Raw genomic sequence first — 13,303 nt, 5'->3', positions numbered from 1 at the left:
GGGATGATGTCGTTCATGGGGACCCTGTTTATTAACCCTAAAGGGGCCGGGTTATTTTGACCATCTCTCAGCCGGGGGGGGGGGGGGCGGATTCGGCCCCCCCCCCTAAGATCTCGGCCATCGAGTGACGAAAAATTTTGAAACTCGATACATGCATAGAGCAACTCTTCCTTGACATACCCAAGAAATTTCATGACTATAGGTCAAAGGGTTTTGGAATTATGGCTAATTAATTATTCATATGTACAAATGGCAATTCTGCTCTGTGTACACGACGTATATGCGAAAATTCAGTTTTCACGGCGCGTAGCGCGGGAAAATTTTTCGCTACGCGGTAACCCGTGGTCCGATTTTTATGTTTTTGGTATCAAAAGATGCGCAAAGCTCGAGGCTAAAAAGTCATAACAGCTCGGGTCGCGAAAAAATTTTTTTTAGAGGCTATCACGGAAAATGTTGAGGGGGGGGGGGGCGGATTCCGGCCCTTTTAGGGTTAAGGCAGGGGGTATGAGGGCACGGCCTACCCCCTCCTCCTCTCCGCCTTTCCGCCCACTCGCATGTATGGGTCGTTCGTATGATATATACACATTGTTAATAGCAATTGACCTACTTAGATCTGTGCTTCCTTCACAAGGTTTGAAACCATGGCCCTTTTGGATAGCATGGGCGTAACGTAAGGCCTGAGCGAAGAAGTGGGGTTTCACATCTAACTTCGTTCACATTCGGCTTCGACGAGGATTTCCTTTTTTAGAATCCTAACTTTGGGGGATCCAGCTCAATATTGGTACATTTTTTGCTTCGGGAACATCAAATTGTATACTATAATAAAAACGGGTTCATAAACTGTCAATGCAGCCGTAAAGTAATGAGGCTCGTCTAGAACGACGCCAAAGTTTGAAAAACGGCTGAGCAAAACGCTTGGTGGCGCCCTATTGCATACTGTTTGCGAAATCATTAATCAACAGTGACACTGACCAGTGACAACACAGTGACACACAAACTACACATGAACTAATTGTACAATTATGGGCCTGAAAAATTCAGTTGCTCAGAACCTTCGAAAGCCTTCCACAGGTTTCGTTGCTCGTTTGATTATAAAGGTTGGTAGTTATATTATTAACTGTTTCAATTTGATTCCTGACATTTTGTATTGTCATTGACATTGTTGGCGATCTGATCTACTCCTAGAACTAGATCAAGAAGCCCGCAAAATTGCCTGCAGCACAAAACACTAATAAAGTACAAAAACGTCCATCAAAATGCAGCCATTTCACACAGAACCGCTGCACAGTTTGCCCCTATACTCCGTACTTTATCTCTTGACATACTCACGTATCTTGTGCGGAACTAACATAGGTGGATTCTGTCGGTTTTTAGGCCAAAATGATGAAAAATATGCCCTTTCCGCACTGAGCCAACCTGACACTTGAAACGTGCACGCATATGATCGAGCGATGAGTTTCGGTTCGCTCGGAGCGCGCCGCGGGGGGTACGGTACAAGCACGTCATTTCGCTTGTACCGTACCCCCCGCGGCGCGCTCCGAGCGAACCGAAAATCATCGCTCGATCATATGCGTGCACGTTTCAAGTGTCAGGTTGGCTCAGTGCGGAAAGGGCATATTTTTCATCATTTTGGCCTAAAAGGTAACTTGGACCCAACTTATCGCCTTTTTAACATTTGGACATGGTCTGGCGATCGCCAGACCATGTCCAAATGTTAAAAAAGGCGATAAGTGATCGCCAGACCATGTCCAAATGTTAAAAAAAGGCGATAGGTTGGGTCCAAGTTACTCGGACTAGCCTAGCCCCACTAGTGTGGCCGTCGGTATGCTGCGCTGAACCTAAGGCCACACACCGTGGTCCGCGCACTTCTGAGGACGTTTTCATAAAATTTGCAGGGAATTTCTTACATATGGTTGTATTCTACGATGTCCCATCTATCACTTCTGGGATGCTTCGGTGTCATGATGTTCAATTTTCCGAGATATTCTTGAATCTTTCTGGAGCCCATATGCACTCGTGAAATGTCCGGTGATGGCAGCCATTTTGAATGTGACAAGAGATGACCTCAAGCTGTGACGTCGCGTTTATGCAAATTGCTTGTGGAGCGCGCGAGGGCGCGAGTTGCAAATGCGACGGCTGTTTCCTGTACCATGCATTTATCGTCTGGGGGCCACGTGCATTGATCTCTATTCAGGATCTACGGCACACGTGCATTGATCTCTATTCAGGATCTACGGCTCAGGAAACAGCCGTCGCATTTGCAACTCGCGCCCTTGTTCGACAAGCAATTTGCATAAACGCGACGTCACGACGTCCATGACCAACTCGGTTCGTAACCTGGCCTCTACCCAGCTTTTGTGAACGTTTGACTTAATTTCGTGAAGTTAGATTTTTTGGTCAAAAATCAGCTTTTTTTTTTGACCGCGGATATGGAAAACTTTTCAGATTTGAGACATTTTTCTAAAAAACTAAAATGTATGTTTTCTCCCTGGGTCCTATCGGTAGGGAGCTGAAATCTCTCGGGGATTCGTTTCTGGCCTATACCCAGCTTGTGTGAACATTTGACTTAATTTCGTGGAGTTGGATTTTTTGGTCAAAAATCTGTTTTTTTGATGACCGCAGATATGTAAAACTTGTAAGATTTGAGACATTTTGGTAAAAAACTAAAATGTTTGTTTTCTCCCTGGATCCTGACTGTAGGGAGCTGAAATCTTTTGGGGATTCATTTCTGGCCTCTACCCAGCTTGTGTGAACATTTGACTTAATTTCGTGAAGTTGGATTTTTTGGTCAAAAATCAGCTTTTTTGATGACCGCGGATATGGAAAACTTTCAGATTTGAGACATTTTGGTAAAAAACTAAATTGTGTGTTTTCTTCCTGGATCCTATCGGTAGGGAGCTGAAATCTCTCAGGGATTCATTTCTGAACTCTACCCAGCTTGTATGAACATTTGACTTAATTTCGTGGAGTTGGATTTTTTGGTCAAAAATCTATTTTTTTGATGACCGCGGATATGGAAAACTTTTCAGATTTGAGAGATTTTGGTAAAAAACTAAAATGTTTGTTTTCTCCCTGGATCCTGACTGTGGGGAGCTGAAATCTTTCGGGGATTCATTTTTGGCCGCTACCCAGCTTGTGTGAACATTTGACTTAATTTCGTGAAGTTGGATTTTTTGGTCAAAAATCAGTTTTTTTGATGACCGCGGATATGGAAAACTTTCAGATTTGAGACATTTTGGTAAAAAACTAAAATGTATGTTTTCTCCCTGGATCCTATCGGAAGGGAGCTGAAATCTCTCGGGGAATCATTTCTGGCCTCTACCCAGCTTGTGTGAACATTTGACTTAATTTCGTGAAGTTAGATTTTTTGGTCAAAAATCAGCTTTTTTGATGACCGCGGATATGGAAAACTTTCAGATGTGAGACATTTTGGTAAAAAACTAAATTGTGTGTTTTCTTCCTGGATCCTATCGGTAGGAAGCTGAAATCTTTTGGGGATTCATTTCTGAACTCTACCCAGCTTGTGTGAACGTTTGTCTTAGTTTCGTGAAGTTAGATTTTTTGCTCAAAAATCAGTATTTTTGATGACCTCGGATATGGAAAACTTTTCAGATTAGACACATTTTGGTAAAAAACTACAATGTATGTTTTCTCCCTGGGTCCTATCGGTAGGGAGCTGAAATCTCTTGGGGATTCATTTCTGGCCTCTACCCAGCTTGTGTGAACATTTGACTTAATTTCGTGGAGTTGGATTTTTTGGTCAAAAATCTATTTTTTTGATGACCGCGGATATGGAAAACTTTTCAGATTTGAGAGATTTTGGTAAAAAACTAAAATGTTTGTTTTCTCCCTGGATCCTGACTGTGGGGAGCTGAAATCTTTCGGGGATTCATTTTTGGCCGCTACCCAGCTTGTGTGAACATTTGACTTAATTTCGTGAAGTTGGATTTTTTGGTCAAAAATCAGTTTTTTTGATGACCGCGGATATGGAAAACTTTCAGATTTGAGACATTTTGGTAAAAAACCAAATTATTTGTTTTCTACCTGGATCCTATCGGTAGGGAGCTGAAATCTCTCAGGGATTCATTTCTGGCCTCTACCCAGCTTGTGTGAACATTTGATTTAATTTCGTGAAGTTGGATTTTTTGGTCAAAAATCAGCTTTTTTGATGACCGCGGATATGGAAAACTTTCAGATTTGAGACATTTTGGTAAAAAACTAAATTGTATGTTTTCTGCCTGGATCCTATCGGTAGGGAGCTGAAATCTCTCGGGGATTCATTTCTGTCCTCTACCCAACTTGTGTGAACGTTTGACTTAATTTCGTTAAGTTAGATTTTTTGTTCAAAAATCAGTATTTTTGATGACCGCGGATATGGAAAACTTTCAGATTTGAGACATTTTGGTAAAAAACTAAATTGTATGTTTTCTTCCTGGATCCTATCGGTAGGGAGCTGAAAACTCTCGGGAATTCATTCCTGGCCTCTACCCAGCTTGTGTGAACATTTGACTTAATTTCGTGAAGATGGATTTTTTGGTCAAAAATCAGCTTTTTTGATGACCGCGGATATGGAAAACTTTCAGATTTGAGACATTTTGGTAAAAAACTAAATTGTATGTTTTCTTCCTGGATCCTATCGGTAGGGAGCTGAAATCTCTCGGGGATTCATTTCTGGCCTCTACCCAGCTTGTGTGAACATTTGACGTGATTTTGTGAAGTTGGATTTTTTGGTCAAAAATCATTTTTTTTGATGACCGCGGATATGGAAAACTTGTCAGATTTGAGACATTTTGGTAAAAAACTAAAATGTATGTTTTCTCCCTGGATCCTATCGGTAGGGAACTGAAATCTCTCGGGGATTCATTTCTGGCCTCTACCCAGCTTGTGTGAACATTTGACTTAAATTCGTGAAGTTGGATTTTTTGGTCAAAAATCAGCTTTTTTGATGACCGCGGATATGGAAAACTTTCAGATTTGAGACATTTTGGTAAAAAACTAAATTGTATGTTTTCTTCCTGGATCCTATCGGTAGGGAGCTGAAATCTGTCGGGGATTCATTTCTGTCCTCTACCCAGCTTGTGTGAACATTTGACTTCATTTCTTGGAGTTGGATTTTTTGGTCAAAAATCTATTTTTTTGATGACGGCGGATATGGAAAACTTTTCAGATTTGACAGATTTTGGTAAAAAACCAAATTGTTTGTTTTCTGCCTGGATCCTATCGGTAGGGAGCTGAAATCTCTCAGGGATTCATTCCTGGCCTCTACCAAGCTTGTGTGAACATTTGACTTAATTTCGTGAAGTTGGATTTTTTGGTCAAAAATCAGCTTTTTTGATGACCGCGGATATGGAAAACTTTCAGATTTGAGACATTTTGGTAAAAAAACAAATTGTTTGTTTTCTGCCTGGATCTCATCGGTAGGGAGCTGAAATCTCTCAGGGATTCATTCCTGGCCTCTACCCAGCTTGTGTGAACATTTGACTTAATTTCGTGAAGTTGGATTTTTTGGTCAAACATCAGCTTTTTCGATGACCGCGGATATGGAAAACTTTCAGATTTGAGACATTTTGGTAAAAAACTAAATTGTATGTTTTCTTCCTGGATCCTATCGGTAGGGAGCTGAAATCTGTCGGGGATTCATTTCTGGCCTCTACCCAGCTTGTGTGAACGTTTGACTTAATTTCGTGAAGTTGAATTTTGTGGTCAAAAATCTGTTTTTTTGATGACCGCGGATATGGAAAATTGTCAGATTTGAGACATTTTGGTAAAAAAACAAATTGTTTGTTTTCTGCCTGGATCCTATCGGTAGGGAGCTGAAATCTCTCAAGGATTCATTTCTGGCCTCTACCCAGCTTGTGTGAACGTTTGACTTAATCTCGTGAAGTTGGATTTTTTGGTCAAAAATCAGCTTTTTTGATGACCGCGGATATGGAAAACTTTTCAGATTTGAGACATTTTGGTAAAAAACTAAATTGTATGTTTTCTCCCTGGATCCTATCGGTAGGGAGCTGAAATCTCTCGGGGATTCATTTCTGGCCTCTACCCAGCTTGTGTGAACATTTGACTTAATTTCGTGAAGTTGGATTTTTTGGTCAAAAATCAGCTTTTTGATTATCGCGGATATGGAAAACTTTTGAGATTTGAGACATTTTGGTAAAAAACTAAATCGTATGTTTTCTCCCTGGATCCTATCGGTAGGGAGCTGAAATCTCTCTGGTATTCATTTCTGGCCTCTACCCAGCTTGTGTGAACATTTGACTTAATTTCGTGGATTTGGATTTTTTGGTCAAAAACGAGTTTTTTTGATGACCGCGGATATGGAAAACTTTTCAGATTTCAGACATTTTGGTAAAAAATTAAATTGTATGTTTTCTCCCTGGATCCTATCGGTAGGGAGCTGAAATCTCTCGGGGATTCATTGCTGGCCTCTACCCAGCTTGTGTGAACATTTGACTCAATTTCGTGGAGTTGGATTTTTTGGTCAAAAATTAGGTTTTTTGATGACCGCGGATATGGAAAACTTTTCAGATTTGAGACATTTTGGTAAAAAACTAAAATGTATGTTTTCTCCCTGGATCCTATCGGTAGTGAGCTGAAATCTCTCGGGGATTCATTTCTGGCCTCTTCCCAGCTTCTGTGAACATTTGACTTAATTTCGTGAAGTTGGATTTTTTGGTCAAAAATCAGCTTTTTGATTACCGCGGATATGGAAAACTTTTGAGATTTGAGACATTTTGGTAAAAAACTAAATTGTATGTTTTCTCCCTGGATCCTATCGGTAGGGAGCTGAAATCTCTCGGGCATTCATTTCTGGCCTCTACCCAGCTTGTGCGAACATTTGACTTAATTTCGTGAAGTTGAATTTTGTGGTCAAAAATCTGTTTTTTTGATGACCGCGGATATGGAAAATTGTCAGATTTGAGACATTTTGGTAAAAAAACAAATTGTTTGTTTTCTGCCTGGATCCTATCGGTAGGGAGCTGAAATCTCTCAAGGATTCATTTCTGGCCTCTACCCAGCTTGTGTGAACGTTTGACTTAATCTCGTGAAGTTGGATTTTTTGGTCAAAAATCAGCTTTTTTGATGACCGCGGATATGGAAAACTTTTCAGATTTAAGACATTTTGGTAAAAAACTAAATTGTATGTTTTCTCCCTGGATCCTATCGGTAGGGAGCTGAAATCTTTTGGGGATTCATTTTTGGCCTCTACCCAGCTTGTGTGAACATTTGACTTAATTTCGTGAAGTTGGATTTTTTGGTCAAAAATCAGCTTTTTGATTACCGCGGATATGGAAAACTTTTGAGATTTGAGACATTTTGGTAAAAAACTAAATTGTATGTTTTCTCCCTGGATCCTATCGGTAGGGAGCTAAAATCTCTCGGGCATTCATTTCTGGCCTCTACCCAGCTTGTGTGAACATTTGACTTAATTTCGTGAAGTTGAATTTTGTGGTCAAAAATCTGTTTTTTTGATGACCGCGGATATGGAAAATTGTCAGATTTGAGACATTTTGGTAAAAAAACAAATTGTTTGTTTTCTGCCTGGATCCTATCGGTAGGGAGCTGAAATCTCTCAAGGATTCATTTCTGGCCTCTACCCAGCTTGTGTGAACGTTTGACTTAATCTCGTGAAGTTGGATTTTTTAGTCAAAAATCAGCTTTTTTGATGACCGCGGGTATGGAAAACTTTTCAGATTTAAGACATTTTGGTAAAAAACTAAATTGTATGTTTTCTCCCTGGATCCTATCGGTAGGGAGCTGAAATCTCTTGGGGATTCATTGCTGGCCTCTACCCAGCTTGTGTGAACATTTGACTTAATGTCGTGAAATTGGATTTTTTTTGTCAAAAATTTGCTTTTTTGATGACCGCGGATATGGAAAACTTTTCAGATTTGAGACATTTTGCTAAAAAACTAAATTGTATGTTTTCACCCTGGATCCTATCGGTAGTGAGCTGAAATCTCTCTGGGATTCATTTCGGGCCTCTACCCAGCTTGTGTGAACATTTGACTTAATTTCGTGAAGTTGGATTTTTTGGTCAAAAATCAGCTTTTTGATTACCGCGGATATGGAAAACTTTTGAGATTTGAGACATTTTGTTAAAAAACTAAATTGTATGTTTTCTCCCTGGATCCTATCGGTATGGAGCTGAATTCTCTCTGGCATTCATTTCTGGCCTCTACCCAGCTTGTGTGAACATTTGACTTAATGTTGTGAAATTGGATTTTTTTTGTCAAAAATCTGCTTTTTTGATGACCGCGGATATGGAAAACTTTTCAGATTTGAGACATTTTGTTAAAAAACTAAATTGTATGTTTTCTCCCTGGATCCTATCGGTAGGGAGCTAAAATCTCTCGGGGATTCATTGCTGGCCTCTACCCAGCTTGTGTGAACATTTGACTTAATGTCGTGAAATTGGATTATTTTTGTCAAAAATCTGCTTTTTTGATGACCGCGGATATGGAAAACTTTTCAGATTTGAGACATTTTGCTAAAAAACTAAATTGTATGTTTTCACCCTGGATCCTATCGGTAGTGAGCTGAAATCTCTCTGGGATTCATTTCTGGCCTCTACCCAGCTTGTGTGAACATTTGACTTAATTTCGTGGAGTTGGATTTTTTGGTCAAAAATCAGTTTTTTTGATGACCGCGGATATGGAAAACTTTTCAGATTTCAGACAGTTTGGTAAAAAATTAAATTGTATGTTTTCTCCCTGGATCCTATCGGTAGGGAGCTGAAATCTCTCGGGGATTCATTTCTGGCCTCTACCCAGCTTGTGTGAACATTTGACTCAATTTCGTGGAGTTGGATCTTTTGGTCAAAAATCAGGTTTTTTGATGACCGCGGATATGGAAAACTTGTCAGATTTCAGACATTTTGTTAAAAAACTAAATTGTATGTTTTCTCCCTGGATCCTATCGGTAGGGAGCTGAAATCTCTCGGGGATTCATTGCTGGCCTCTACCCAGCTTGTGTGAACATTTGACTTAATGTCGTGAAATTGGATTTTTTTTGTCAAAAATCTGCTTTTTTGATGACCGCGGATATGGAAAACTTTTCAGATTTGAGTCATTTTGCTAAAAACCTAAATTGTATGTTTTCACCCTGGATCCTTTTGGTAGTGAGCTGAAATCTCTCTGGGATTCATTTCTGGCCTCTAGCCAGCTTGTGTGAACATTTGACTTAATTTCGTGGAGTTGGATTTTTTGGTCAAAATAAGTTTTTTTGATGACCGCGGATATGGAAAACTTTTCAGATTTCAGACAGTTTGGTAAAAAATTAAATTGTATGTTTTCTCCCTGGTTCCTATCGGTAGGGAGCTGAAATCTCTCGGGGATTCATTTCTGGCCTCTACCCAGCTTGTGTGAACATTTGACTTAATTTCGTGAAGTTGGATTTTTTGGTCAAAAATCAGGTTTTTTGATGACTGCGGATATGGAAAACTTTTCAGATTTGAGACATTTTGGTAAAAAACTAAATTGTATGTTTTCTCCCTGGATCCTATCGGTAGGGAGTTGAAATCTCTCGGGGATTCATTTCTTGCCTCTACCCAGCTTGTGTGAACATTTGACTTAATTTCGTGGAGTTGGATTTTTTGGTCAAAAATGAGTTTTTTTGATGACCGCGGATATGCAAAACTTTTCAGATTTGAGACATTTTGGTAAAAAATTAAATTGTATGTTTTCTCCCGGGATCCTATCGGTAGGGAGCTGAAATCTCTCGGGGATTCATTTCTGGCCTCTTCCCAGCTTCTGTGAACGTTTGACTTAATTTCGTGAAGTTGGATTTTTTGGTCAAAATCAGCTTTTTTTGATTACCGTGGATATGGAAAACTTTTCAGATTTGAGACATTTTGGTAAAAACTAAATCGTATGTTTTCTCCCTGGATCCTATTGGTAGTGAGCTGAAATCTCTCTGGGATTCATTGCTGGCCTCTAGCCAGCTTGTGTGAACATTTGACTTAATTTCGTGGAGTTGGATTTTTTGGTCAAAAATGAGTTTTTTTTGATGAACGCGGATATGGAAAACTTTTCAGATTTGAGACATTTTGGTAAAAAACTAAATTGTATGTTTTCTCCCTGGATCCTATCGGTAGGGAGTTGAAATCTCTCGGGGATTCATTTCTGGCCTCTACCCAGCTTGTGTGAACATTTGACTTAATTTCGTGGAGTTGGATTTTTTGGTCAAAAATGAGTTTTTTTGATGACCGCGGATATGGAAAACTTTTCAGATTTCAGACAGTTTGGTAAAAAATTAAATTGTATGTTTTCTCCCTGGATCTTGTCTGTAGGGAGCTGAAATCTCTCGGGGATTCATTTCTGGCCTCTACCCAGCTTGTGTGAACATTTGACTTAATGTCGTGAAATTGGATTTTTTTTTGTCAAAAATCTGCTTTTTTGATGACCGCGGATATGGAAAACTTTTCAGATTTGAGAGATTTTGTTAAAAAACTAAATTGTATGTTTTCTCCCTGGATCCTATCGGTAGGGAGCTGAAATCTCTCGGGGATTCATTGCTGGCCTCTACCCAGCTTGTGTGAACATTTGACTTAATGTCGTGAAATTGGATTTTTTTTGTCTAAAATCTGCTTTTTTGATGACCGCGGATATGGAAAACTTTTGAGATTTGAGACATTTTGTTAAAAAACTAAATTGTATGTTTTCTCCCTGGATCCTATCGGTAGGGAGCTGAAATCTCTCGGGGATTCATTGCTGGCCTCTACCCAGCTTGTGTGAACATTTGACTTAATGTCGTGAAATTGGATTTTTTTTGTCAAAAATCTGCTTTTTTGATGACCGCGGATATGGAAAACTTTTCAGATTTGAGTCATTTTGCTAAAAACCTAAATTGTATGTTTTCACCCTGGATCCTTTTGGTAGTGAGCTGAAATCTCTCTGGGATTCATTTCTGGCCTCTAGCCAGCTTGTGTGAACATTTGACTTAATTTCGTGGAGTTGGATTTTTTGGTCAAAAATAAGTTTTTTTGATGACCGCGGATATGGAAAACTTTTCAGATTTCAGACAGTTTGGTAAAAAATTAAATTGTATGTTTTCTCCCTGGTTCCTATCGGTAGGGAGCTGAAATCTCTCGGGGATTCATTTCTGGCCTCTACCCAGCTTGTGTGAACATTTGACTTAATTTCGTGAAGTTGGATTTTTTGGTCAAAAATCAGGTTTTTTGATGACTGCGGATATGGAAAACTTTTCAGATTTGAGACATTTTGGTAAAAAACTAAATTGTATGTTTTCTCCCTGGATCCTATCGGTAGGGAGTTGAAATCTCTAGGGGATTCATTTCTTGCCTCTACCCAGCTTGTGTGAACATTTGACTTAATTTCGTGGAGTTGGATTTTTTGGTCAAAAATGAGTTTTTTTGATGACCGCGGATATGGAAAACTTTTCAGATTTCAGACAGTTTGGTAAAAAATTAAATTGTATGTTTTCTCCCTGGATCCTGTCTGTAGGGAGCTGAAATCTCTCGGGGATTCATTTCTGGCCTCTACCCAGCTTGTGTGAACATTTGACTTAATGTCGTGAAATTGGATTTTTTTTTGTCAAAAATCTGCTTTTTTGATGACCGCGGATATGGAAAACTTTTCAGATTGGAGAGATTTTGTTAAAAAACTAAATTGTATGTTTTCTCCCTGGATCCTATCGGTAGGGAGCTGAAATCTCTCGGGGATTCATTTCTTGCCTCTAGCCAGCTTGTGTGAACATTTGACTTAATGTCGTGAAATTGGATTTTTTTTGTCTAAAATCTGCTTTTTTGATGACCGCGGATATGGAAAACTTTTGAGATTTGAGACATTTTGTTAAAAAACTAAATTGTATGTTTTCTCCCTGGATCCTATCGGTAGGGAGCTGAAATCTCTCGGGGATTCATTTCTGGCCTCTACCCAGCTTGTGTGAACATTTGACTTAATTTCGTGAAGTTGGATTTTTTGGTCAAAAATAAGTTTTTTTGATGACCGCGGATATGGAAAACTTTTCAGATTTCAGACAGTTTGGTAAAAAATTAAATTGTATGTTTTCTCCCTGGTTCCTATCGGTAGGGAGCTGAAATCTCTCGGGGATTCATTTCTGGCCTCTACCCAGCTTGTGTGAACGTTTGACTTAATTTCGTGAAGTTGGATTTTTTGGTCAAAAATCAGGTTTTTTGATGACTGCGGATATGGAAAACTTTTCAGATTTGAGACATTTTGGTAAAAAACTAAATTGTATGTTTTCTCCCTGGATCCTATCGGTAGGGAGTTGAAATCTCTCGGGGATTCATTTCTTGCCTCTACCCAGCTTATGTGAACATTTGACTTAATTTCGTGGAGTTGGATTTTTTGGTCAAAAATGAGTTTTTTTGATGACCGCGGATATGGAAAACTTTTCAGATTTCAGACAGTTTGGTAAAAAATTAAATTGTATGTTTTCTCCCTGGTTCCTATCGGTAGGGAGCTGAAATCTCTCGGGGATTCATTTCTGGCCTCTACCCAGCTTGTGTGAACGTTTGACTTAATTTCGTGAAGTTGGATTTTTTGGTCAAAAATCAGGTTTTTTGATGACTGCGGATATGGAAAACTTTTCAGATTTGAGACATTTTGGTAAAAAACTAAATTGTATGTTTTCTCCCTGGATCCTATCGGTAGGGAGTTGAAATCTCTCGGGGATTCATTTCTTGCCTCTACCCAGCTTGTGTGAACATTTGACTTAATTTCGTGGAGTTGGATTTTTTGGTCAAAAATGAGTTTTTTTGATGACCGCGGATATGGAAAACTTTTCAGATTTCAGACAGTTTGGTAAAAAATTAAATTGTATGTTTTCTCCCTGGATCCTGTCTGTAGGGAGCTGAAATCTCTCGGGGATTCATTTCTGGCCTCTACCCAGCTTGTGTGAACATTTGACTTAATGTCGTGAAATTGGATTTTTTTTTGTCAAAAATCTGCTTTTTTGATGACCGCGGATATGGAAAACTTTTCAGATTTGAGAGATTTTGTTAAAAAACTAAATTGTATGTTTTCTCCCTGGATCCTATCGGTAGGGAGCTGAAATCTCTCGGGATTCATTGCTGGCCTCTACCCAGCTTGTGTGAACATTTGACTTAATGTCGTGAAATTGGATTTTTTTGTCTAAAATCTGCTTTTTTGATGACCGCGGATATGGAAAACTTTTGAGATTTGAGACATTTTGTTAAAAAACTAAATTGTATGTTTTCTCCCTGGATCCTATCGGTAGGGAGCTGAAATCTCTCGGGGATTCATTGCTGGCCTCTACCCAGCTTGTGTGAACATTTGACTTAATGTCGTGAAATTGG

The 13,303-nt window shown here is 39.3% G+C and overlaps 1 protein-coding gene across 1 annotated transcript in view; it reads left to right on the top strand.

The window, feature by feature from the left end:
• The first annotated feature begins 950 nt into the window (after positions 1–950).
• The window catches only part of LOC119746434 (demethylmenaquinone methyltransferase-like), a 32,133-nt gene continuing 19,780 nt past the window's right edge, over positions 951–13,303 (top strand). The window contains exon 1 of the mRNA XM_038223392.1: positions 951–1,097. Coding sequence (XP_038079320.1) covers positions 1,023–1,097 — 75 coding nt within the window. The 5' untranslated portion in view covers positions 951–1,022. The remainder of the gene's footprint in view (positions 1,098–13,303) is intronic.

Source organism: Patiria miniata, unplaced genomic scaffold (genome assembly GCF_015706575.1).
Source record: "Patiria miniata isolate m_02_andy unplaced genomic scaffold, ASM1570657v1 HiC_scaffold_12, whole genome shotgun sequence".
NCBI classification, from domain to species: domain Eukaryota; kingdom Metazoa; phylum Echinodermata; class Asteroidea; order Valvatida; family Asterinidae; genus Patiria; species Patiria miniata.
This window is presented reverse-complemented; position numbering and strand designations above follow the sequence as displayed.